Source organism: Prionailurus viverrinus, chromosome A2 (assembly GCF_022837055.1).
Source record: "Prionailurus viverrinus isolate Anna chromosome A2, UM_Priviv_1.0, whole genome shotgun sequence".
Lineage (NCBI taxonomy): Eukaryota > Metazoa > Chordata > Mammalia > Carnivora > Felidae > Prionailurus > Prionailurus viverrinus.
The window spans coordinates 10,550,994-10,575,083 of record NC_062562.1 but is presented as its reverse complement, the minus strand read 5'-3'; the positions used below and the strand labels follow the sequence as shown (position 1 = coordinate 10,575,083).

Sequence of the window (24,090 nt, the reverse complement as noted above, 5' to 3'; positions counted from 1 at the left end):
AGCTCTTGCAGGGCATGAGGTCCCTCTCCTCCGTTTTGGTAGCGCGCTGTGCCCTGTGGCTGCACACCTCACAGAAGCTTAGCACGGCCCTCCGTGAAGCAGCTACCAGCAGAGGTGGCCCGCCTTGGGCAAAGCATGTGTCCTCCGACACCAGCAAGAGCCGGCACCCTGGCAAGGAGCTCAGGGGAAGCCAGGCAAAGCCAAGAGGTGTCTCTTGGTGACAGGAACTTGAAGGGCACCGTGGGTCCCGTCTCCTACCTCGTTGTTGACTTCATCATTTCCTAGGCCAAGAGTGCCGACTGGGCCTCCTCTCCCTCTCTGGGGTTCGCACACCAGCGATTCTTGGCAGGGGACAAACTGGTGGCAGAAGATCCTTAGCATATATCTGTGGGTTGGGTGTGTGTGTTGGCGGTTGCCCATTCCTTGCAGGGACAGGCCCATCCTGGACAAGGCCATACGATGGCAGCAACAAGCCGCCGGCCCCTGAGGAACCAGGGCACACACTGCCTTCTCCCTGCAGCACGTTGGCTGTGTCCCATCACGGGGACTTGTCTGAGGCTGGTCTTTCACGAGGAAGGGGATGCTGGTTGGTGGCCACCTTTGCTGGCCACGGTAGCGAGCACCTTCTCCGTTTCCTCCGGGTCATTCCTGAAACGCTGGCCTGCCTTCCCTCCCTCTCTCCATCAGTCCCTCCCCTAAAGTGCTCACTCTGCAGCCAGGCCTTGGCCCATGCCGACACCACCACTCTCACCACAGTTGTGCAGCTCTGCTTCCCCTGGGAGGATGGGAAGGAGTCAGCTTAGAGGGCAGTACAGTTAGAGGCAGCCATGTCGTTACTTTGCAGCTGCGTGACACAGGGCAGGTCCCTTAATTTCTCTGAGCCTCACTTGGCTGATCCGTCAAATGGATGTGATCATTTTGAGTGGCACAATTGTTCCCAAGGCAGAGCGGGCTGGGGTACAGACACTTCAGTCACCATAGTGGCGTCTGACCCAGCAAGTGGGAGAGACACTGGGCGAGGAGGTCTCTGTAGCTCATCTCCCAGCATACCCGGGCATCATCCTTTAGTGGAACTCGTGGGCAGGGAGGCTTTTCAGACGAGGTCCCTGCTAGGAGAAGTAGCAGGCAAATGGGTAGGTGACGCCCCATACGTCTCTCTCTCCCATGACCGACTCCCGTCCCTGACGGAACCCAGCTACCCTCCCTGTCACCGTCACCGGCCCTTCTGAACTTACCCTCTGTTTTCTCCTGGCTCTGCCTCCGAGGCCGGCTCACAGTCCTCTCCCCCAGCACCTCACCACCTTCTCTTTCCCTCTGCAGAGATGGCTCCGAAGTCAAAAAAGAAGGGGCACCCCGGGAGGGAGCAGAAGAAGGTACGTGGTCTCAGGGGTGTCCTCCAGCAGGTGAGCAGCTGGCCACCTGCCCTCATGGGCCCTGAGGGTACACAGGCATGTCCCGCCTGCCTGACGTCAGCCTGTCTGTCCGCAGCACCATCACCACCACCATCAGCAGATGCAGCAGACCCCGGCCCCCGTGCCCCAACAGCCCCCGCCGCCTCCCCAGCAGCCCCCGCCGCCTCCACCTCCGCAGCAGCAGCAGCAGCCCCCACCCCCGCCGCCCCCGCCTTCCATGCCGCCACAGGCAGCCACCACGATGAAGTCCTCGCCTCCGCCCTTCATCGCCGCCCAGGTGCCCGTCCTGGAGCCTCAGCTCCCAGGCAGCGTCTTCGACCCCATCGGCCACTTCACCCAGCCCATCCTGCACCTGCCGCAGCCCGAGCTGCCCCCTCACCTGCCCCAGCCGCCCGAGCACAGCACTCCACCTCATCTCAACCAGCACTCGGTGGTCTCTCCTCCAGGTGAGCTGCGGCCACGCCTGCCGAGGTGCAGGGAGGCCCCCTTCCCGTCCTGCTCTTCCATTGACTAGGCACTCTGGGCGACCTGTGGAACCCCCTCGACTGTAGTTGTGTTGCTTCCAAAGGGAGGCCAGTTGATTTTCCGAGCCATTAAGGAAATGACGGGAGACTGAGACGCACGCCATGGGACGGGCCCCGCATAGAGTTAGTTCTTTAGTTCTTTGATCTGGAAGACACTGATCTGTTCCTTCCGTGGGGTGGGTGTTGCGCGAGATAGAAAAAAGATACGCTGCCGCACGCTGCCTCCAACTTGGGGATGGAGGTGCTGGGGGATGCATGCGCACTTGGGCCAGAGACAAAGTAGCTGGGGGGGGGGGGGGTGGGGAAGGCCTGCTCTGAGACCCACAGGGCAAGGAGGGAGACTGGGGGTGCAGAGCACAGGGCAGAGTGGCACTGGCGAGGGGCCCGATCCCATAGACCTCTCTGGAAACTGTTCTTATTCCTGAATTTGTGGGAGGCCAGGGAGGGTGGCGCAGCCAGTGGCGGGAGACCCATAGGAGGTCAGGATGGAGTGGGAAGGCTGGGCCTTGGGGTGCAGAAGCCGTGAGCCTCACTGCCGCGCCCTTGTCTTTCCAGCTTTGCACAACGCGCTGCCCCAGCAGCCGTCGCGGCCCAGCAACCGAGCCGCCGCCCTGCCCCCCAAGCCCGCCCGGCCCCCGGCCGTGTCACCTGCCCTGGCTCAGCCACCCCTTCTCCCACAGCCCCCCATGGCTCAGCCCCCCCAAGTGCTATTGCAGGAGGACGAAGAGCCACCCGCCCCACCCCTCACCTCCATGCAGATGCAGCTCTACCTGCAGCAGCTGCAGAAGGTGCAGCCCCCCACACCACTACTCCCTTCCGTGAAGGTGCAGTCCCAGCCCCCGCCCCCCCTGCCGCCCCCACCCCACCCTGCCGTGCAGCAGCAGCTGCAGCAGCAGCCACCACCACCGCCTCCCCAGCCGCAGCCACCGCCCCAGCAGCAGCACCAGCCCCCGCCACGGCCTGTGCACATGCAGCCCATGCAGTTCCCCACCCACATCCAGCAGCCCCCACCACCCCCGGGCCAGCAGCCTGCACACCCACCCCCTGGCCAGCAGCCGCCGCCGCCACAGCCTGCCAAGCCTCAACAGGTCATCCAGCACCACCCTTCACCCCGGCACCACAAGTCAGACCCCTATTCAACAGGTAAGTCGGCCCTTGCCCCCTCCCACCCCCCCCCCCCCCCCCCCGCCGCCCCGCCCCGGGCTCTGGAAAAACTGGTGTTGGGCCCGGAATCTTGTCTTTAAGAAGCCCAGTGGGTCAGCTCAAGCTCCAGGCTGAGGTGGGCCCAGAGCTGAGCCTTGAAGGCTCTGGGTTGGTTGGAGAGGTGGCCGAGAGGGGGCGTTGGGGCTTCATGTAGCATTGTTATCTGGGGTCTGTCTTGACTTGCCACCTGAGATGACTGAGAATGGGGTCCCCGCTGGCCCTTGTCTGGGAAGTCGCAGTCACGAGCATTACAGTACGTTGTGATCCTGCTAGGTGGGGAAGCCAGGAGCCCAGGGAGGCATCTTATCCATTTCTGAGAGTCAGGACAGGCTTCCTGGAGGAGATATCAAAGAATGAGCCAGAGCTAATTTAAACAGGGTAGGAAGTGAGGTCCAGACAGAGTTAGGGGCAGGCCAGGGTAGCTGGGGCTGTTTGGGAACCTGTAGAACTAGGTGCCCTGCTCTCAGCGTTGTAAAGCTCACCTGGTAGATGAGGACCATGTGGGAGAGAATTGGGTTTAAGCTGAGTGGTGGCTTGGGGCACACCCAGGAGCCATCTTCCATTTCCTGCTCCCTTTCTCCAGCCTGGTCCAGGCTGCCCTTTCCCACAGCAGTGGTCAGGCTGCACCCTCTCGCCTTTCCTGGCCCCTGTTTTTTAAGTGTCTGTGACCATACCGTGCTGGGCAGCTTCAGCGAGGGGGATTGTTCCAGTCAGTGCCTCCTGGTGTGCTGATGCGTGAGGATCAAGGTTGAAGTTCTTGGACTTGGCAGGGCGGACCACGTAGCCTGGCTGGGGAGTGCAGGTGCCGCCTGCAAATTGAACAAGGCTGTTGATCTCGGGCCGTGACTGCTCCTAAACCTAGCAAAAGCTGCCAGGTGCCAAGTGGATCATCGCATGCCCTGAGCCAAGAACAGCTGTCTGTCCTCCCTGGGAAAGGCTGCTGCTGGTCCCAGCAGCTGTGCTGCTTGCCTGTTTTCACCCTTGAGGAAGGCCAGGCTTCTCTGTGGGGGGCAGTGGGGGAAAGGGGTAAGCCTCCTCTGGCCACCTATGCCCTGAGTCCCCAGGCCCACCTCCCTTGCTCTCCTGCGGCCTGGGATGGGTCACAGGGAGCAGTGTGGGTTGGAACGTAGCCGGGGACTTGAGGCCAAAGGCCAAGTGGTTGGAGTCTCAAGGGGGTTTCACAGGCATCTGTGGGCATGTGGCCAGCTTATAGGCACTACCCCCGAGCCATTGGGCCTCCCCTCTAATGACTGGTAGATTAAACAGGTGCTGCTGAGGGAGCCACCCGGACAAGAGACTGTCGCAGTCCTGTCCTATGCCTGCAGATCCCTAGGCCTGGACTGGGGCCACTGACACCAAGTCTGGAAAAACCTGCCACACGGGGCCAGGGGCCAAGGGGTCAGGGGAAGGCTGGTCCTTGGCACCATGTTGTCTCTGAGCAGCCGTTCTACCTCTCTGAGAGGTTAGGAGCAAGTTCTGGCTCTAGAGGGATGGGGGCGAGGAAGGTCCACCATACTTGGGGCATTGTGGTCTGTGCCAGGCTCAGGAGACTGGTGGAAGGCCAAGGGTGTCTGTATCTATGCTGGCAGATGGCGGCTGGAATCCAGCCTGGAGAAGGTCAGCGGAAGGGCCTGCGTGCGGAACTTGGGTTAGGTTGTTCAGTGTGAGGCACAAGGCAGGACCGGGAGCACGGAAGGGCACTGCAGAGAGGTGGCTTTGTGTTAATGGGCAAGTATGGCTTGTCCCATGCTGGGGCCAGCCAAGACATGTCAAGGATCCAAGCAGGAGGGTGTTTCCATGCTGGAGTAGGTAGAGAGTTGAAGGCGGGACTTGGTGACTGTGATCTAAGGTTGTTTTCTCACCAGTGAAACTGGGGAGTCAGGCTTAAGTGTTTTGATGGGGCTTTCAAGACTCCTGCCCTGCGGCAGGTACTTGAACCTCATGGCTGCCTGGATCTCCACCGACCCTCCCCTATGCTCCCACCCCACCGTTGGTTTGAGGAAGGTGGGTGGCTGGGTGGGCTGGCTCAATTCCCATAAGAGACACAAGGTGAGGACTGTTCTACCGGCTCTGCTGTGGTGGGCCAGTTCCAGGAGTCCCCCTTGTGTGGGGCTTGCAAGCTAAGTTGTGTGGGGAGGGAGGGTCCTGGGCATCTGGCCCTAGGCCCAAAACATTTGTCCATGCAGGCAGGTTAAGCCATGCGTGGACAGCTGGGAGCTGTCCTGTGTTCTGTGAGGTTATTGAGGTCCCTTATATTTAACCCAGCCTGTGCCATAGAGGCATCTGGAAAGCTTTTAAAAAGCATTCGGGCCCAGACCTTACCTGCGACCAAATACATCAGAATCCACTTTTCAAAGATTCTTAATGATTCTGACACCAGGACTGAGCTCGTGGCTCCACAAAGCGCTGCTATACGCGCAGCGAACTAGGGGCCTGACCTGCTCAGGGCTCAGCCACTGTGGGTCTCGGCCGGGCCCAGGCCAGTGGCTTCCATACAAGTTGATGTGCTCCTTGTCACCTCTCCTAGGTCACCTTCGCGAAGCCCCCTCCCCGCTTATGATACATTCCCCCCAGATGCCACCGTTCCAGAGCCTGACCCACCAGTCGCCACCCCAGCAAAATGTCCAGCCTAAGAAGCAGGTAAAGGGCAGGGCTGGGCCACAGCCCCCAGGGCCAGGTGTGGGCCGGTGCCAGAGGCACTCACCTGCCTCACCGGCCACCGTGCCTGTGCCGTCCCAGGAGCTGCGCGCGGCCTCTGTGGTCCAGCCCCAGCCCCTGGTGGTGGTTAAGGAGGAGAAGATCCACTCACCCATCATCCGCAGCGAGCCTTTCAGCCCCTCGCTGCGGCCAGAGCCCCCTAAGCACCCGGAGAGCATCAAGGCGCCCGTTCACCTGCCCCAACGTGAGTGCCCTCTCTGCCCCCGGCCTGCACTGGACGAGAGCTTTCTGTGGGCTTATTGACTGTGCCCTCCTGGGCTTGGGGGCAGGGGGGAATGGGCCCCAGCCGAGGCCCACAAGCTGTTTGTGTTCCAGGGCCTGAGATGAAGCCTGTGGACGTCGGGAGGCCTGTGATCCGGCCCCCTGAGCAGAATGCACCCCCACCAGGGGCCCCCGACAAGGACAAACAGAAACAGGAGCCGAAGACACCAGTTGCACCCAAAAAGGTAGGAGTAGTGAGTCCACGAGTGTCCCTCACTCCAGGGAGGCACCTTGGTGGGTGTGCCCGCAGGCTCTGGGCCTCTTGGCAGGGCCCCTCACCCCCCCACCCTGTGGTCTCTCTGCCTGGCAGGACTTAAAAATCAAGAACATGGGCTCCTGGGCTAGCCTGGTGCAGAAGCATCCCACCACCCCATCCTCCACAGCCAAGTCCTCGAGTGACAGCTTCGAGCAGTTCCGCCGCGCTGCCAGGGAGAAGGAGGAGCGTGAGAAGGCCCTGAAGGCGCAGGCCGAGCACGCGGAGAAGGAGAAGGAGCGGCTTCGGCAGGAGCGCATGAGGTGGGCTGGGGCTGCAGGCAGCCTGGGGTTTTCTGGGGCTTGCTCTGCCCTCCTTCCTGCCCCCCCCGCCCCCCCCTACTCACTGGCAGCTCTGGCCTGCTCTCCTCAGGAGCCGGGAGGATGAGGATGCGCTGGAGCAGGCCCGGCGAGCCCACGAGGAGGCTCGCCGGCGCCAGGAGCAGCAGCAGCAGCAACGGCAGGAGCAGCAGCAGCAGCAGCAGCAGCAGGCGGCCGCGGTGGCCGCGGCCGCCGCCCCCCAGGCCCAGAGCTCCCAGCCCCAGTCCATGCTGGATCAGCAGAGGGAGTTGGCCCGAAAGCGGGAGCAGGAGCGAAGGCGCCGGGAAGCGGTGAGCAGGGCGGGGGGGGGAACCTCTGGGCAGGGGCTGCGAAAGGGGGCCGTGAACCCCAGGGTGAAGGCAGTCTCTCTCCGAGGGGTGGGGTGAGCACCCCATGCAGGGAGGGGGTGCTCAGGACAGGGTGAGAGGTGGGGTGAGCACCCCGTGCAGGGGGTGGAGGTGGGCGGTGCTCGGGACAGGGCAGCTGCTTCTCTGCACTGTGCTGGCCTCAGGGTCTCAGAGGGGGCTCAGGGCCAGTGCCGAGGTGCCTGGGTGTGGGCCCTGAGGGCATGGCCAGTGCTGGAAGGGGCTGAGGGGTGGGCGGGGAGTTCGGAAGCCGTAGCCAGTGGGGGGCACCTCTTCTCACTCCCTCCTTCCCACCTCTCCCCTCCAGATGGCAGCTACCATTGACATGAATTTCCAGAGTGATCTATTGTCAATATTTGAAGAAAATCTTTTCTGAGAGCACCTAGGTGACTTCTGACTCTGATTTTCTGGCAAAACGTTGACTCTCCATAGTGTTAGGGGCGGCAGTGGAGGCGGTAGCAGCGGCGAGGGGGTGTCTCCGGGCCTGGCCCTCCTGCATGCTGTGCCCGGGGCAGGCCTGACGGGCAGCTGAGGATCGCAGAGCCTGTCTGCCTTACAGCCAGCTGGACAGCCCGCCACCCACCACCCCCTCACGGGACGTCAGCTCAGAGCACGCCTCGCCACGAGCAAGTGCCGGCCAGACCCAAGCCGCGCGTCCCCGCGGGCAGGGCACAGGCCCTGCTCTCCGCCAAATGTCTACACAGTATACACAGGACATTGTTGCTGCCGCCACCACCGTGACTGGTTTCTGTCCCCGAGAAAGTGACGTTCGTGACGTCCTGCCCACCAGGAGTCCTTCCCCCCACACCCCAGCCACCACCGCCCGCTCCCAGGAGGCCAGGGCAGGCCCGAGCGAGCTGGAGGCGGGCGAGGGCGCCGGCCCACCCCTTGCTGGCACTGACTTTGCCTTGAACAGACCCCACCCCTCCCCTCCCCCCACAAGCCTTTAATCGAGAGCCGCTCTCTGTAAGTGTTCGCTTGTGCAAAAGGGAATAGTGCCGTGGAGGTGTGTGTGTGTCCATGGCAATTCGGAGCGAGGTGACTGTCACACGCGCGTGTGTGGGCCGGCCTCGCCCGGTGAGTGAGGCCACCAACCAAAGTCAGTTCCTTCCCAACTGTGTTTCTGGGTTTTTTTGTTTTTTTGTTTTTTTTTTCCTATATATATATTTTTTGTTGGATTCTATTTTATTTTTAACTCTCTCTTCTCCTCCAGACACAATGGCACTGCTTATCTCCGAAATGGTGTGATCGTCTCCTCATTGAGCGGCGGCTGCCACCGCGCTGTGGGTAGTGTGTGACCGTGGCTGTACTGTGTAGTGAACATAGTTGGCATATCTTTGTTTGAAGTTTGTTGGTGACTCCACCAAACTGGTGTAAAAAAAACTCAAAAAAACCCACAAAAAACAAAACAAAACACAAAACACACAAAAAAAAACTGCCTATATTTTACTCAGTTTCAAACTTTATTAGTCTATTTTTAATTATAAAGCCATGTTTTCTTTTCCCTCCCCACTCCTTTGTTTTTTAATGTCAAATCTGTTTTGAGTTGTTTTTTACCAGGAAAGGAAGGGCCAGGGGATGAGGCGGGCACCAGGGGCTGGGGGCCACAGACCACTGAGGCAGAGGCTCCCCACCCAGCCTGACCAGCTGGCTGCCACTTCCCCTACTTTTTTTTTTTTTTTTTAATTTTATAATTGGAGCCCTTGGTGAGGTTACGTGTGCCATGAGAACCCACTCTACACCACGTCGCTGGTGCCTCAGTGTTGGCCAAACTCTGGAGTCACTGACTGGTTTGACTTTCATACGGTGAATATGCATTTGGTCTGTACTGATCATGGAATAAACACATCTCTCTTTTTTAATGCTGGTGTCTTCCTGACATTTCTTTGTGAACCACCTGTTGCCTAGGTTAGGCCTAGGGCCGCTCCCCCCCCCCCCCCACCCCAAATCCCAAACCACCTTTGTACAAGAACTACCACCAGGGCCACCTAGGCCTTCTCCTGTGACCACATTGAAGCTGTGACAGGGAGTCCAGGCACCCATTCTTTCCATGGACCCTGGTCTCCTAGTGGGGTGACATGCTCCAGCAGAACCTGGCCAGACTCAAGACAGTATTTTCCCCCCTTCGCCCTCCTCCATCCTGGTCCCCCACTCACCAGAGGACTTGGGCCACTTCTGCCACCTTGCCTGCCTCTACCTTAACTGCTCCTTTCATTTAAGCTCAGGGTTAACCAGATGTTCTTAGATAAGTGTCCATCCCCCAAAATGGGATCCTCCCCCGCCCCATGCATGTAGACACGCACGCACACATGCCTGCCCGAGAGATCCTGCCATATGGCTACCCTGCTTCCCTTGCCTGTGTGCCACAAGGCGAGGGGGGCACTCAAGAGTGGCCCCTAGGATGTAGGATGAAAGTGTATCATTTATGTGTGCAGAGACGTAAACTGAAACATTTCTAGCACTGTTTCTTAACCCCTATCTCCCTTTTCTGTTTCAACCGGAAAAGCCCTTGTATCATCTTGTGTTTGGGATCTGCCGAAACCTCTTGGCAAGAGTGTAGTTCAGGCGACGGGCCACAGGCCCCCACTTGCCTCCGTACCCTTGCCCCACACCCAGCAGGCACTTCCTCGATGTGCCACTGTGCTGCCGGTTCAAGTGGGACTTCATTGGTTCTTTGGGGTTTCTTCCATCTCATCCCACCCCCTCACTTCTGTTCCGTGTTTTGTTCAGTAACTTCCCCAGGCCAGGTCCGACTGTTTAGCTGGAGAAATGGTTTTGTCTGCACCTTCCTTCTGAAGATTTAATTCTGCCGTGGCCCTCTCCACACCTCCCTGATGGGTGTTCCTCTAACTGGGTTGTAATTAGAACTTGATCTACTATTTAATTTATCTGGCCATTTTTCCATTCCCTCCCACAGTACTAGAAATCTTAGTCCTATACAAGAGTAAGAGGTGTGTACAAGCCCCCCACTGTACTGTATGCACGGATCGCTTGGCCAATAATTCTGTCAGTGAATCTGAGACTTGTATTAAACACTTTAGACATTTGTAGAAGGGAATTCGTAGACTTTTCACTTATATACTAAAGGTTTTTTTTTTTTTTTGTGCAGTTCTCATTGCAAAAATAAACATTTGTACTGAATATAAAATTAACCATCCTGTGACTACTGCTGTCTTTTTGTCTGAGGGCAAAGCTGGGGTAGGGGGATGGAGGGAGTCGGTTTCGTGTAGCAGAGGAAGAAGGGCGATCCCCAGACTCCCACCAGCCATGCAGCCAGATTAGAGGACTCAAGGAGGCACAACCGGGATCACCCAGTGGCTGTGGAGGATTGATTTGATGGAAAGTAAAAGAAACCGAAGCTGTGATCCAGGCTAATCGTGCAAGAAAAGAAAGGTACTTGGTACAGGGAGAATAAACCTTTGTACAATACAAGCCATGTAATCATAGCTGTCCAACCGAGTCTGAAATACATTGTTTACTGAGGCCGAACCACATAAACCACCGTGCCCTTTTAAGTAGGAACCCACAGACTTAATTATGGGCCCAGGATGGTGTCCTGTTCAGCCTTAACAACACAAAGGTAGAGGTTAGCAGTGGGAGGTGACAAAAATAATGAGAAGGGTGTTTAAAGTTAGAGAGGAAACCAAAAGGAAAACTAAAAACGGGCAGGGTCCGTCCAGCGGTGGTGAGGCTCGAGTCCATGCTTAATGAACTTCCTAAACTGGTCCTCAAGAAATGGCCACACAAGCCTGTCGAGCGAGATACCTGGGTAACCACCAGAAGAAAGCTAACAGCGTTCCAATGGCCGCCTCCGGGCGGGAGAGGTGGAGCTCGAGATTGTTGCTTTTTTCATAAATCTCGTTCAGCAAGTTGTATGGCTTTAGGCAAATGACTTAATCCCCGAATTTCAGGTTCGTGGTCTGTAATACAGAGATGTGATAATAGTACCTACACTTAATAGGGTTGTTACGTGGGTTAAACGGTGAGTGACCATGAAATGTTTAGGATCTTGGGGGAAGGTTGCAAAACAGGAGGAAGAACCTGCCCTATCGGCCTTCTCGACCGATCCTGACCGACTTCCTCTTTCTGACCGCCCCAGGGACTCAACCGGCCCGGTCCTCCGGCTCGCGGGCCCGGTCAGCCCTCTGGAAGTTAAGAGTCTCCGCGTCTCCATTGGTCGCCACCGGCGAATCCCCACCCCCCAGCCCGGCCTCAACACCTGCCGATTGGCTCCCGGGCGAGACCTGTCACCCGCACGTCAATGACCACCGCCCTCCAATCACAGCCGTGCAGGGGCGGGGCCGGCGGGCGCTGGACTAACTGGAGGACTTCCCGGGGTCGAGGCCACTGGACCCGCCGTTGGAACCAGGCCTGGGTGAGGGTGCTGCTAGGTCTCTCCCAGCCAGGCCAAGGACAGGGCCGCGCAGTCCAGGGAGGGGAGCTCCGAAGGGCGGCGGCAGGGGCTCTCAAGTCCTCCCCGGGTTGCGGCGACCGCCCGCGCCTCCTAATCCCAGCCAAGGCACTACCTGTCCCCTCCTTCCGCTTCCGGGCCCGCCCGCCCCGCCATATTAGGTCCCGGCCCCGCCCCCCGTCCCTTCATCCCGGAGCCGGGCCGACCCGCAGCTTATTGGCCCAGCCCTCGCACCCAAAGTATCCGGGCCCAGCCTCCGGCCTTCTCCCGCCCAACTTTAGGCCCCGCCTCATCTGGACTCCACCCTCGCCCCGCCCGCCCTCTAAGCCACGCCTCCATCCCCTACGCAGCTCCTAGGCCAAGGTGGGTCCACGGTTCCGGCGCGTAGGCCGCACCTACCCTGCATTGCTCCGCCCCCTCGCTCCAGGCTCCGCCCATTTCACTAAAGTCACCTCCTTATTCCCTGTTTGTCCAGACATCAATCTCCCTCTAGACTTAATATTCCCACCCACCCGCGGCGGAGTCCTACTAGGCCCCGCCCCCTTATGAAGCCCCCCCCCCGCCTGCCTAGGCCCCGCCCTCAATTCGCTTCCCCTCTCCTCAAAGCCCCTCCCCAGCCTCGGAAGCCTGGTCCTCGCAGGCTCCATCCCCGCACCCTATCCTTGTTCCCTGTCGCCGTCGCGCCCAGGTGTTTACCTGGCACTTAGGTGACTCGTGTGCGGTGGCTGTTTCGATATAAGCCTCCCGCCTCTTCTCTCGGCGCGTTCCTTAAGCTCAGGAGGCACGGAGGGTCCCCAGACCAAAGGCGGTGGGCTTCCCAGCCCGAATCCCGCCTCGCTGCTGCTGCTCTCGCCCCCCGCCCCCCGAAGGCAGCGCCGAAGTCGTCCCAGGTCGCGGCGACATGCCGGAGCTGGTGGTGACAGCGCTGCTGGCGCCGTCGCGCGTCACTCTGAAGCTCCTGCGCGCCTTCATGTGGAGCCTCGTGTTCTGCGCGGCGCTGCTGACCGCCGCCGTCTACGGCTGCATCGCGCTCACGCACGTGCTGTGCCGGCCCCGGCGCGGCTGCTGCGGGCGCCCCCGGCGCACCCCACCCGCCTGCTTGAGCGACCCCACGCTGGGCGAACATTGCTTCCTGACCCTCAAGGTGAGCGCGCGTGCGCGGGCGGCTGTGCGGGGGGCCGTCGGGGCTTCGAGGGTCGAGAACCCCGGGAGGTCGGGCCCCGTCGGGGCCGAGCCCCGGTGAACGGAGAGTAAACGGTGGAATCCAAACGGGGGTCGGCGCGTGGCCGGAAGGGCGGGGAGGGGGGGGGGGTGTCAAGCCTAGTGAGGAGGGCCTCCCCGGGTCTCTGACTGTGCCCTCCCCCAGAGCTCGGGCCTGCGCCTCCACTATGTCTCCGCTGGACGTGGCAACGGACCCCTCATGCTGTTTCTGCACGGCTTCCCGGAGAACTGGTAGATATGAAGCCCAGGGGCTTGGGGCGCCCAAGGCCGCAGGTGGAGCTGGAGGTGCCGCGGGGCTGGCTGGGTAGACTGGGGGCCCAAGGCATAGAAGGGGGTGCTCGAGGACAGGCGTCTCCAGGAATGTCCCTGCAGAGATGGGACAAAGCGGTATCAGTGTCGACGCTGCCCTGGACCCAGAGTGCAGCCGACCTTGCCTTCCGCGCGGGGTTCCCCCATCTTCCTTTCTGGGAAGTCCAGGGCAGGGAAGTCGGGTTGCCAAAGGCCCCTGCTGGGCGTAGGGTGGAGGTGCAGCCTGGGGACCCTGACTCAACCTCCCTCTCCACCCGCCTGACAGGTTCTCCTGGCGCTACCAGCTTTGGGAGTTCCAGAGCCGCTTCCACGTGGTGGCTGTGGACCTACGGGGTTACGGCTCCTCAGATGCACCTCGGGATGTTGACTGTTACACCATCGACCTGCTGATGGTGGACATCCAGGATGTCATCCTGGGCCTGGGTGCGGATACCCCCATCCCAGGCCTGGCCTCCCTCACCCCTGCCTTGCTTCTCCCTGGCTTCTCATCTGCACTGGTTCCTCTCACCCCCCCAGGTTATTCCAAGTGCATCCTGGTGGCCCACGACTGGGGTGCGGTCCTCGCCTGGAATTTCTCCATCTACTACCCGTCCCTGGTGGAGCGGATGGTTGTTGTCAGTGGGGCCCCCATGTCTGTGTACCAAGGTGTGTTGGGGAGCCCGGGACGCTGGAATATGCCTGTGTGGAGGGGCTTGTCTCTGTGTCCACACTTCCTTGTCCACCAGTCAACACCGCCCCCCCCCCCCCCCACGGGGGGCTGGGGACACCCATGATGCTCCCAATCTACAATCAGTGACCGTGCACTCAGGAGTAACTCACGGTTTCTGAGCACCTACAGGTAACAATTGCCCTGACAAGGAGCTTTGCATATACATAACCAACACAAGCCTCTGTGCATACGAAAGTGTCGTTATCTCCACGATCCAGTTGGGGAAACTGAGGCAAGAGAGGCTAAATGTCTTTCTTCTGGCAAGGAAGGCATAGATGAGTAAGCAGATACCCGTCTCATCACCTGATTCTAATTCCCAGTATAATAGTTCTAGTGCTGTGTTCTCTCTCCCACTCTCTCTCTCCCTCCGTGTTGTTGTTTCTTGTCTGTCTCTGTCTCTAGACTGTCAGCTCTCAGGCGGGCAAGGGAGTTTTGTTTGTGCCATTTACTGCCGTGTCGCCAGGGTTTTAAACAGGTCCTGGCATACAGTAGGTGCTCAATAAGTGTTGAAATGCATCCAGACCTGGGCAGTGGCTGCAGACAGAGGTGTCCCCATTCTGTGGATACAGTGACCACTTGGCAGGGAGGGACACCGGCATCCTGGCCAGGAGGAATGTCAAGTCACCCCCACGAGGTCCGGCATGCGATGACATTCCTGAGTGTTGGTGCATCTGTGTGCCTGACCTGGGTGCGTGTAGGAGTGCGAGGGGGTGGGGCCACCCCAGGCCCAGGCCTCACATCTGCCTTTCCCCTGCCGCCCACAGACTACTCTACACACCACATCAGCCAGTTCTTCCGTTCCAACTACGTGTTCCTGTTCCAGCTTCCCTGGCTGCCTGAGAAGTTACTGTCCATGTCTGACTTCCAGGTGCAGTGGGGCAAAGGCCTGGGGGTACGTGGAGGGTGGGGGGCTGGGACTGGGCAGGCTGGGCACTGAAACCGTAGGTCTGCTGTGTACCCAGATCCTGAAGACCACCCTCACACACCGCAAGAGAGGCATCCCACACTTAACTCCCAACGAGCTCGAGGCCTTCCTTTATGACTTCTCCCAGCCCGGTGGCCTCACTGGGCCCCTCAACTATTACCGAAACCTCTTCAGGTGAGACCAGACCCGGGGCAGAAGCTCAGGAGAGTTCTGGGGGGCCAGGGGGAGGGGAGGTTATTCTTCCACCTGTCTTGGCCCTAGGAACCTTCCCCTGGAGCCCCAGGAACTGGCCACGCCCACGCTGCTGCTGTGGGGAGAGAAGGACACCTACTTGGAGCAGGGGCTGGTAGGAGCCATCAGCAGTCGCTTTGTGCCCGGCCGGCTGGAGGCCCACATCCTGCCAGGCGTGGGGCACTGGATCCCACAGAGCAACCCCGAGGAAATGCACCAGTACATGTGGGCCTTCTTGCAAGACCTGCTAGGCTAGCAGCCCTCGCTCCCTGGCCTGTGTGCACCTGGGAGTCCACACCACGTGCACACCACGACAGACTGCCGGATCACACACAGGCGTGGAACTCCTAGACCACACACGAGTGTGTCTGTGGATGCCCGCAGGCACACCAGGCTGTTTGCCCACACACCAGTGTGAGTGTCTGTGCACCTGAACAAGCACTTCAGCCCTGGGGAACCGGGAACTTCTCTCCTCTGCAGAGCTGGATACCCAGTGTCCTACCTGTCCCCTCCCTGGGGCCTTCCCCTTCCTGCCAACATCAGCCCCCAGAGCTGCACAAACCACAGACTCTGACCTTCCTGTCCCTGGCTTTCATCTCCAATCTGAGTCTTCAGCTAAAAGCTGTTCTGTCCAGTAGGGTAACTGGCAACCGTATCTGGCTGCTTCAATTTAAATGGAAATTAATTAAAATATGATCGATTAAAAATCCAGTCCCTCGGTCACTCTAGCCATGCTTCAAGGGCTCCACTGACACATCAGCATAAAGCATTCTATTGGACAGTGCTGATGAGGGTACTTCTAGAAAGGGGGGGTCTGTACCTGGCTCCTGACCAGCTCTCCAAGGAAAGACCCTCATGTACAAGCAGGTGTGTGTCTAGAATACTGTCTAGGCAGGCCCTGGGCAGCTCCCACCATCTCCCTCCCGGTTGTGACACCAGACCCTGTAAGGTCAAGATCTCTAGGTGCGGCCTGGGCAACATCCCTGGGATCCCTGTCTCAGATACGTGGAAAAACAGCTCTAGGCTATGCTAGGGTGGATGTTTGAGATTCTGGACAGGGCACAGGAAGGGACTGGCTCCCTGAATGACCATCTGAAGTCTGAGGCCTGCCTCTCCAGCGCCTGGAATCTTCTCCAAGTTAACCACAGATTCCGCTGGTTCTTTGGTGGGGCGGGGGGGGGGGGGGGGGGATTCTCTGGCTCCAGCCTCCAGATGAGGGTGGGACAAGTAGAGGGTGAATCATCCAGCCTCAGGCTGGCCATGGCCCTTCTGTCTCCCCAGCCTTTGCCTAGCCTTTGGGGACCATGTCATGACGAATGCTGATGAATCTCTCTGGGGACCTGCAACCTCAGAAATACATTCTCTTATCACTGGGATGGGTCTGGCTGGCTAAAGCTTGCCTGTTGGTCATCCCCCTCTGTACTGTCTTGTCTCTAACATAACATCCTTTTCATTCATCCCGTGTGTCAGGCACTGATCTAGGCACTGGGGAGTGAACAACACAGCCTTACTCTGGAGTTAACAGAACGGGCATAGAGAGCTAGGTGAGTGGCGACTCAGGAAAGGCTTCCCTAGCTGGGGGACACACTTCAGGGAGTGGGAAACTGTAAACAGGAAGGTTGGAGGTGGAAATAAGCCTGGGCTACTGGAGTAACAACTTGGCGATTAGTGGCTGCGAGAGAGGAGAAGAGGCCACAGCCAGACCGCCAGGGGCTGTGAGGAGTTTGGATTCCGTTCTCAAGGGGAGTCAGGGAAGAGTTTTCAGCAGGGGAGGAACATGGCTTGCATTTTGAAAAGCTCCCTGTTGTGGCCGGACAGTCCCACGCAGGAGTGCGAGTGGTGAGACAGCTGGGGGGCCATGCGCTGCCTCAGCACGGGCGGCCCGTGGGGCCCGACGGGAGCCGGGATCCCCAGCGCCCGACCCACCTCGGGGCCCCCCCACTTCCAGGGTGGGAACAGTGCCCCTTGGGGTCGAGGAGATGGGCCGGAGGGGAAGGGGACCCCGCGACCTCGGAGCCTGGGGTGGAGGTCTGGGCCGAGGAGGCCTGCGGGCAGGATGAGGATGGTGTGTCCAGGGGGCGGTGGGTCTGGCGACGGTTGCCAGGGTGATGGGGAAAGGGCTGATGGTTGACCGGAACGGGTAGCGGTTGTCTGGGTGATTGGAGGGGCCCAGGCGAAGGCTGACGGGAGGCCTCGGACAGTTGCTGGGGCGACAGGTCCGCTGACGGTTGCCAGGGTAACAAGAAGGCGCCGTCTTCCGCCTCCTCGGCTGCACGCGGGAGGGAGTCAGAGTCTGGGGGTGGGGGGGAATTCATCGCGGTGATTGGGCAGAGTCCTGGCTAGCGAGCCAATAGAGACTCGTGATTCGGCCGAAGCCAGCCTGAGCCAATCGGGGCGCGCCTTTCTCCCAGAGGCGGGGCTGGGCGCGCGCATCCTTTCCAGGCCGGAGAAGGGACCCGGAGGGTTTGGAGGGAGGCGGCCCGACTGAGATCCCTCCCAGGCTCGACGACTCCCTTCCCCTGCTCCGAGCTCCCGGCTCCAGACCGCCTTCCATTATTCATTCATCAGTCAGTCGGTCGCTCAGCCATTCATTCATTCATTCATTCACTCGTTCATCTGTCCTGCCACAGGCTCAAAGACTTTGGCGGTACACCAGAGGAGGGGCAGGGGAGGCGGAGCCGGGCTCGAGTGGAATAAGCAACGTGGGGGGTGGGGTGGGGGTGGGGGAGGACACTTGGGGAGTGGGAGGGAAGGCTCCCTGGAGGAAGCAGCCTTGGAGCTAACCCCTGCAAAGATGCGCTCCAACCCACGGAAGCCTCCACGCACAGCTGATTTAGTGTTCCTTGAGACTGGGAGGGAAGTTTGGGATGGGGAAAGACGTGGAAGCAGAGGACACAGGACTTGGATGTCCCGAGCACCCTTAAGCAGGAGTGAGGAGGGAAGAATGGGGACCCCAAGCTGTGAGCCTAGAGGAGATAAGTGGCACATTCAAATGGGGTAAGTTGAGGCAGGTTTGCTACAGGGACCACATAGAGTGAACAGGGTTTGGAGAAACCAAAGGGGCAAAGCAACCATGGAGAGCCATTACCATCTCCTGGTCCCCCTGACCAGACAAGGGGAAAGAAGGATGTTAGAACCCAAGCACAGATTCATGCAGACAGGGCCTTTGGTCAAGGGGTGCTACTAGCTGAGCTGACCCCACAGGCAGGGATGAAGGAGGATTAATACCCCATTCTCTCCTTTAGCTTCATCTTCTGCCAGCGCCTCCTATTGGCCAGACCCACCTGGAAGCCAGAGGACAAGGCCGTCCATTGATGCAGCCAGTAGAGGTCAGCCTCTGGGGGCACGGAGTGGAGTAGAGGAGGGGAAGAATGAAGGGAAGGGACACGGGGGAAAAGGGGGTGAGGGGGAGAAAGGAGCTTGGGGGTAGGGCAACATGAGAGGAGCACTCACTGCAGATTCCTGTGAACTTCACTTTGTCGTGGAAGAGGGCTCAAGCTCTAGCCAAAGGAAGAGGTAATGAAAAGCCCTGGGGAGGCATTTCCCTTCTCTGAAACAGGAGGACAGGGAGGAGGACAAGCTTCAAGGGCCAGGGAGCCCTGGACAGGCAGGGGCCATCAGGGCATCATGGTTCAGACCTGAGCAGGAGGAGATGGGGTCTGGAGGAAGGCTGTGCACACGGACGACTCCAGCGGTCTGAGCCCAGGGCCTGGGAGGCCAAGATGCCCAGCGATGTCCCACCCAGTGGAGGGTCCTACGACAGGGACACCGCCACCTCCAGAGCTGCAGGGCCGGCAGCTGCTCAATAGAAGTGAGTTTCGTTCTCTTCACTCTTTTCCATACTCAGTTCTCACCCCCCCCCATCTCCTCCTCCAAGAACCGCCCCCCCCCCAGCCCCCAGCCCGCATCCCTTCCCCTGGCGGAGCCCTGATCTAATGGGGGCAGTCTCAGAGCTGCCAATGGGCACATTCAAGTCCCACCTCCTGGCTCCTGCTCTGCACTGAAATGTGCTTGGTACATTCATTCGATCGACTGATAGTTGTTTCACCTACTGTGGGCCAGGCTCTAGGCTAGACACTGGGGATTCAGCAGGGAGCAAGACGGACACCTACAGAGCTCAGAATCTGAGGGGGACCCAGGAGGGATCATGTGGTAGGCGGGGTGGGGGGGGAGGCCATGGGAGCCCAGAGGAGCTAGTGTGAGGCCCCAGGGACCACTCCCTGGGAGAAAGGAAGGCAGAGCTTCCACAGGGATCTCCTACAACCTCCGATCAGCTTCTCCCTGCTAAAACGCTCCAGCGGCGGCCACTGTGCTTGCAATGAAATCCCAGACCCTTGAGACTTGGCCCCCATCGTCTTCCTCGACCTCCCAGCTCTCGGTCACTGTGTGCCCAGCATTCTGGCCCCCTCACCCTTCCTCCTCTGGGCCTTTGCACTCGCCCTTCCCTCTGCCTGGAACACCCTTCCTCTGGCTGCTTGCTCCTGTGTGGCTTCTTCTCCTCCTTCAGGTCTCAGCTGTAATGTCCCCTAACTCAGTGAGGCCTGTCCTGCCTGCCCCTGTCACTGAAATCTCTCCTCCCCCCTTGCCACAGTCCATGGTTCTTATTTGTTTGCCTTCTGGTTTCTTTTCTTCTATTTATTAACTTAAAAAAAATTTTTTTTAAGTTTACTTATTTTGAAAGAGTGAGAGAGAGAGCGTGAGCAGGGGAGGGGCAGAGAGAGAGGGAGAGAGAGAATCCAAAGCAGGCTCCGCACTGTCAGCATGGAGCCCGATGCAAGGCTTGATCCCACGAACTGAGAGATCATGACCTGAGCTGAAATCAAGAGCCTGTCTGTCTTTGACAGCTGTGCCTGTGGTTGGTTGTCAGCAAAATGTTTGTTGAATGACTGAATGTTTGTTGAATGAGTGAATGAAGTGAGGAGAGCTGGAGGGGCAGAGTGAACGGAGCCTGCAGGGTATGAGAAAAGAGCTCCCAATGGTGGACGCAGCCCGTGCCAAGTAAGCTGAGGAGGGTGTCACTCTGGGCAGTGGGGAGCCATAGAGGGTTGGAGCATGAGAAGGCCCTAGGGAGGCAGTGGCCAAAAGAGCTGGTCGGGTCTACGGCCGACAGCCCCTGGAGTCCTGCCTTCCCACTCTTGCCCAGGGCCCACACCCAGCAGCCCTCACCCCTGCTGGCTCCCGTGGCCCGCTGTCTGGGCCTGAGGGCCTGGCCCCAGCTTTGGTGCAGAGGGGGGACTGTGGTCCCTGGAGGAGAAGCTGAGGGCACGTTCTCAGGTTCCCGGTCATCGGCCCGGGCCCGGCAGCTGTGTCTTGGCCTGGGCCCAGGACCTGTGTCCCTGGGGACTGAGCTCATTGAGGAGAAACGCAGTCCTGGGCCAAGGCGGCCATCAGGGGCAGGGGAGAGGGCTCGGGCTCACCCCCTATCTCCACCACATTGGGAACTGTGTGGAATCCCACTGCGAGGCTGTGGGAATGGTCGTTCCAGACTCTCCTGTCCCCCAAGGGTCCTGACACCTTGGGCTGGGCCTGCCACTGTGGCTGGAGGGCAGCAGGATCCTGGAGCCAGGACTCCGCATTCTACTTGCTGAGTCATGGGGACTTGACATGGGATTGACACCCAGTAGGGGCTCTGTAAATGTGTCTTTCTGTCTTTTGTCTCCACTGCCCCTCATGCTGGCCTCAGCCTGTGTTTTCACTACTTTTGCTCCCTTTCCTTCTCTGTTTGCTATGGACCAGAGGCTACTGGATCAGCAGAGTCACAGACTCTGGGCTTTCTGCCTAGCAAAAGGGGGGGGGTGTCCAAGTTCCTTGGTTGCTCCTTCTGATGGGGAGCTCAGCACCTATTAGGACATCCATTCCAGCAAAAAAGTCCTTTCTCAGATGGGTCAGGGGAGAGCTAGCCCACCTCGTGAAGCCCCTACCTTTGCCCCTGGACCCTCAAACCTTTTTCTGGACCCCCAGACTTCTAGAATATACTTAAGAGGGTGGTCTGGGCCCCCAGTGGCAGCCCTTCTGGGTTGGCCATCCTAACACCTTCAGCTAATTCCTGAGTCACCAAACCCTTCCATGTCACCCTCTCTGTGCCCAGACCATGCTGTGTGACGCCTGGTCCCTGGGAAGCTCCCAGTCTAGGTGGGGATACAGAGTAGGGCATAGATACCCAACCCCTTGTGTGTGAGGCTGATACAGAGAGCAGGAGGGTGCTGGGATAGCCCAGGGGGGCTCTGTCTGGGGGGCAGAGAGGGCTTCCTGGAGCTGAAACCTTGAAGAATAAAAGGAGTTCACCAGGCACAGGGATGGGGGGTTGGAAGGCACACCAGAAAGAGAGACCAGCATGGGCAAAGGGGTAGCATTGTGGGAAATAGCAGAGCATTGCCTATAACTGGAAGAAAATACATTTTAAAATGTTTTCTTAATGTTTATTTATTTTTGAAAGAGAGAGAGAGCATATGTGTGGGAGGGACAGAGAGAGAGGGAGACAGAGGATCTTAAGGGGACTCTGTGCTGACAGCAGAGAGCCCGATGCGAGGCTCGAACCCACAAATTGTGAGATCATGAGAGAGATCTCACGTGAGAGAGAGAGAGAGACAGAGCATGAGCATGAGCAAGGGAGGAACAGAGAGAGGGAGACAGAATCTGAAGCAGGCTCCAGGCTCCGAGCTGTCAGCACAGAGCCCGACGCGGGTCTTGAACTCAGGAACAGTGAGATCATGACCTGAGCCGAAGTCGGACACTTAACCGACTGAGCCAGCCAGGCGCCTCAAGAAAATACATTTTTGAAGAGAACACTCCCTGTGAGTTCCTGCTTGGGGAGGAAGCAAAAGGGTCCTTGTAACCAGCTGGGTGTCCCAGCAGAGGGAAGAACCTGGGCAAAGGCCATGAGAGCGCAAGGCCTGCTGGGTGAGGAGGGACACTGAATCAGTGTGATGATGAGAGGGGAGGGGCTGCAGAGGGTAAGGCCAGTCTGAGGCTTTGAAAGCAGGGCCCAGGGGCTTGGATTTCCTCCTGGGGTGATGGGCACAGGGACAGACTTGAGCTGCACCTGCCCTAGGGTCTGTTGACTCAGTACACTCACTATGAGTCAGGCTGTGCTCTTTCTTGTGCAACTTTTGTCCTTTTCTCTGCCCGATCCCCACCCCCACCCCTCGTACTCCTGTGGCCTGGAGTCACTCAGGCCTGGGTTCTCATATCATCTCTGGCCCCCAGGCTGCGGCCATTCACTTGTCACCCTCGGCCCTTCATGCTTCTTCTTTCTCACTAATAGCACTTCTCTGTCTCCTTCCCTCTTCCTCTTCCAGCATTTAAAAATTATTCAAGGTATTAATGGATGAATGGATAAGCAAAATAGGGTATAGCCATTCAATGGAGTCTTAGCCATAAGCAAGTGATGTACTGGTACATGCTCCATGGTGGCAGATGAACCTCAAAAAACGTTATGCTGAGTGGGCACCGGGTGGCTCAGTCGGTTAAGCGTCCGGCTTCGGGTCAGTTCATGATCTCGCGGTTTGAGTGTTCGAGCCCCGCATCGGGCTCTGGGCTGACTGCTCAGAGCCTGGAGCCTGTTTCGGATTCTGTGTCTCCCTCTCTCGCTGTCTTTCCCCTGCTCATGCTCATGCTCTGTCTGTCTGTCTCTCTCAAATATAAAATTTAAAAAAATAAAAAAAAACCCACACATTATGCTGAGTGAAAAAAACCAGACACAAAGGGCCCCACACTGTCTGATTCCATGTATATAAAATGTTTAGGCAAATCCATAGAGGCAGAAAGCCATTTGGTGGCTTCCAGGAGCTGGAGGAGGGGGCTGGGGAGTGGCTGCTCTAGGGGATGGGGTGATAGAAATGTCTTGGATGGGGCACCTGGGTGGTTCAGTTGGTTGAGCGTCCGACTTCGACTCAGGTCATGATCTCCTGGTTCGTGGGTTCAAGCCCTGAGTCCAGCTCTGTGCTGACAGCTCGGAACCTGGAGCCTTCTTCAGATTCTGTCTTTTTCTCTTTCTCTGCCCCTCCCCAGCTCACACTCTCTCTCTCAAAAATAAATAAACATTAAAAAAATTTGTAATGGCAATTGGTTAATTTTTTTTCAACTTTTTTTTAATTTTATTTTTGGGACAGAGAGAGACAGAGCATGAACAGGGGAGGGGCAGAGAGAGAGGGAGACACAGAATCGGAAACAGGCTCCAGGCTCTGAGCCATCAGCCCAGAGCCCGACGCGGGGCCCGAACTCACGGACCGCGAAATCGTGACCTGAGCCGAAGTCGGACGCTTAACCAACTGCGCCACCCAGGCGCCCCGGCAATTGGTTAATTTTGTGTGAATTTTGTCTCAAGTTTTTCAAAAATCCCCAGAGGAAATCATAAATACGTGCCCAACCCAGCGGGTGAACATTTGATGGGCACCAGGATAGTCACATCGTCTCAAAGTATCTCCCCACGTGATACTGATATTTATTTATTATGGGAGGAGGGGACGGAAGAGAATAGTCCCTTGATAGTAGGGAAAGTTGGCCAACTTCACACAAGTGATCGAAGTGTAATACCCCCAGTGTTGGGAACTAATGTCAAGTACCTCCTAATCCGAGGCACTGGGGAGGACCAGCACCATCTCTGTGGTTCTGGACAAAGACATACTCCCTGGTTGGGAGGACTGAGCAGGCCAGCCCACTGGAGGACATTCTGAGAAATGAGTGGCCTCAATTCTCCCAAAATGTTAATATCACAAGAGACAGGGAAACGCTGAGGAACCAATCCAGATCAAGCAAATGTGGCAAAGCATGGAAAGGGTTGGCGAATCCCGACAAAGGCCATGTGGAAATTATGCTATTCTGCATTTGACATTATTTTATTTTATTTTATTTTATTTTATTTTATTTTATTTCTTTATTTTTTTTGCATTTGACATTATTTTAAAATAAAAAGGTTAAAAGTTGCCTGAAGCTCTCTGGGCTGCTCTGGTGAAAATCTCCCACCTTGCCTTCTAGATGCTCAGCCCCTGTAGGTGACCCCTAGGCTCCACGGATTCAGCGCCTTATCCCCAACCCATCCCTCCTCCCTGCAGCCAAATTACCATGGGGGACAGCCTGGCCTCTTTCTCCTCCTCCTTATGGTGGCCCTTGTGACCCCTGGTCTGTCCACTCCTCCTCCTTTCTTTGCTTCCTCCCGTGGGTGCAAACCTGTGTCTCTGCTGCCATTTCCCTCTCTAGTTCAGCCTTCCCGGCTGAGCTCCACTGGAC

General features: G+C 58.1%; 2 protein-coding genes and 1 long non-coding RNA gene across 13 annotated transcripts in view; all 3 read left to right on the top strand.

Annotated features, from left to right (window-relative positions):
* BRD4 (bromodomain containing 4) overlaps positions 1-8,918 on the top strand; it is an 86,536-nt gene extending 77,618 nt beyond the window's left edge. For 6 of the 10 annotated variants that reach the window (XM_047850630.1, XM_047850631.1, XM_047850632.1 and 3 more), the window contains 8 exons: positions 1,321-1,373; positions 1,489-1,858; positions 2,492-3,079; positions 5,667-6,041; positions 6,173-6,303; positions 6,429-6,634; positions 6,744-6,981; positions 7,364-8,918. In XM_047850630.1, coding sequence (XP_047706586.1) covers positions 1,321-1,373; positions 1,489-1,858; positions 2,492-3,079; positions 5,667-6,041; positions 6,173-6,303; positions 6,429-6,634; positions 6,744-6,981; positions 7,364-7,432 — 2,030 coding nt within the window. In that variant the 3' untranslated portion in view covers positions 7,433-8,918. Of the gene's footprint in view, positions 1-1,320; positions 1,404-1,473; positions 1,859-2,491; positions 3,080-5,666; positions 6,042-6,172; positions 6,304-6,428; positions 6,635-6,743; positions 6,982-7,363 lie in introns of all 10 variants that reach the window. The other 4 variants (XM_047850637.1, XM_047850633.1, XM_047850635.1 and 1 more) reach the window with 4 other exon arrangements.
* A 2,446-nt stretch (positions 8,919-11,364) lies between these two features.
* On the top strand, positions 11,365-15,567 carry EPHX3 (epoxide hydrolase 3). Of its 2 annotated transcripts, XM_047850642.1 has the most exons (7): positions 12,369-12,611; positions 12,834-12,919; positions 13,263-13,420; positions 13,514-13,642; positions 14,471-14,574; positions 14,669-14,805; positions 14,893-15,567. In XM_047850642.1, exons 1-7 carry the CDS (start codon positions 12,369-12,371, stop codon positions 15,116-15,118), a joined length of 1,083 nt encoding a protein of 360 aa, XP_047706598.1. In that variant the 3' UTR covers positions 15,119-15,567. The 2 variants fall into 2 exon arrangements, with proteins under 2 accessions (XP_047706597.1, XP_047706598.1); XM_047850641.1 differs by having other exon boundaries at positions 11,365-12,611; positions 13,263-13,642.
* A 560-nt stretch (positions 15,568-16,127) lies between these two features.
* LOC125161040 (uncharacterized) lies at positions 16,128-19,475 on the top strand. Its single transcript, XR_007150451.1, has 3 exons — positions 16,128-16,406; positions 18,108-18,191; positions 18,321-19,475. It is a non-coding gene; the product is annotated as an uncharacterized LOC125161040 (long non-coding RNA).
* Positions 19,476-24,090: the final 4,615 nt, after the last annotated feature.

Coding starts and splice junctions, on each gene's coding strand:
- EPHX3 (XM_047850641.1), top strand. CDS start 12,369: ATGCCGGAGCTGGTGGTGACAGCGCTGCTGGCGCCGTCGCGCGTCACT. Junction 12,920..13,262: donor CACGGCTTCCCGGAGAACTG/GTAGATATGAAG, acceptor CCCGCCTGACAG/GTTCTCCTGGCGCTACCAGC. Junction 14,575..14,668: donor TGTCCATGTCTGACTTCCAG/GTGCAGTGGGGC, acceptor CTGTGTACCCAG/ATCCTGAAGACCACCCTCAC.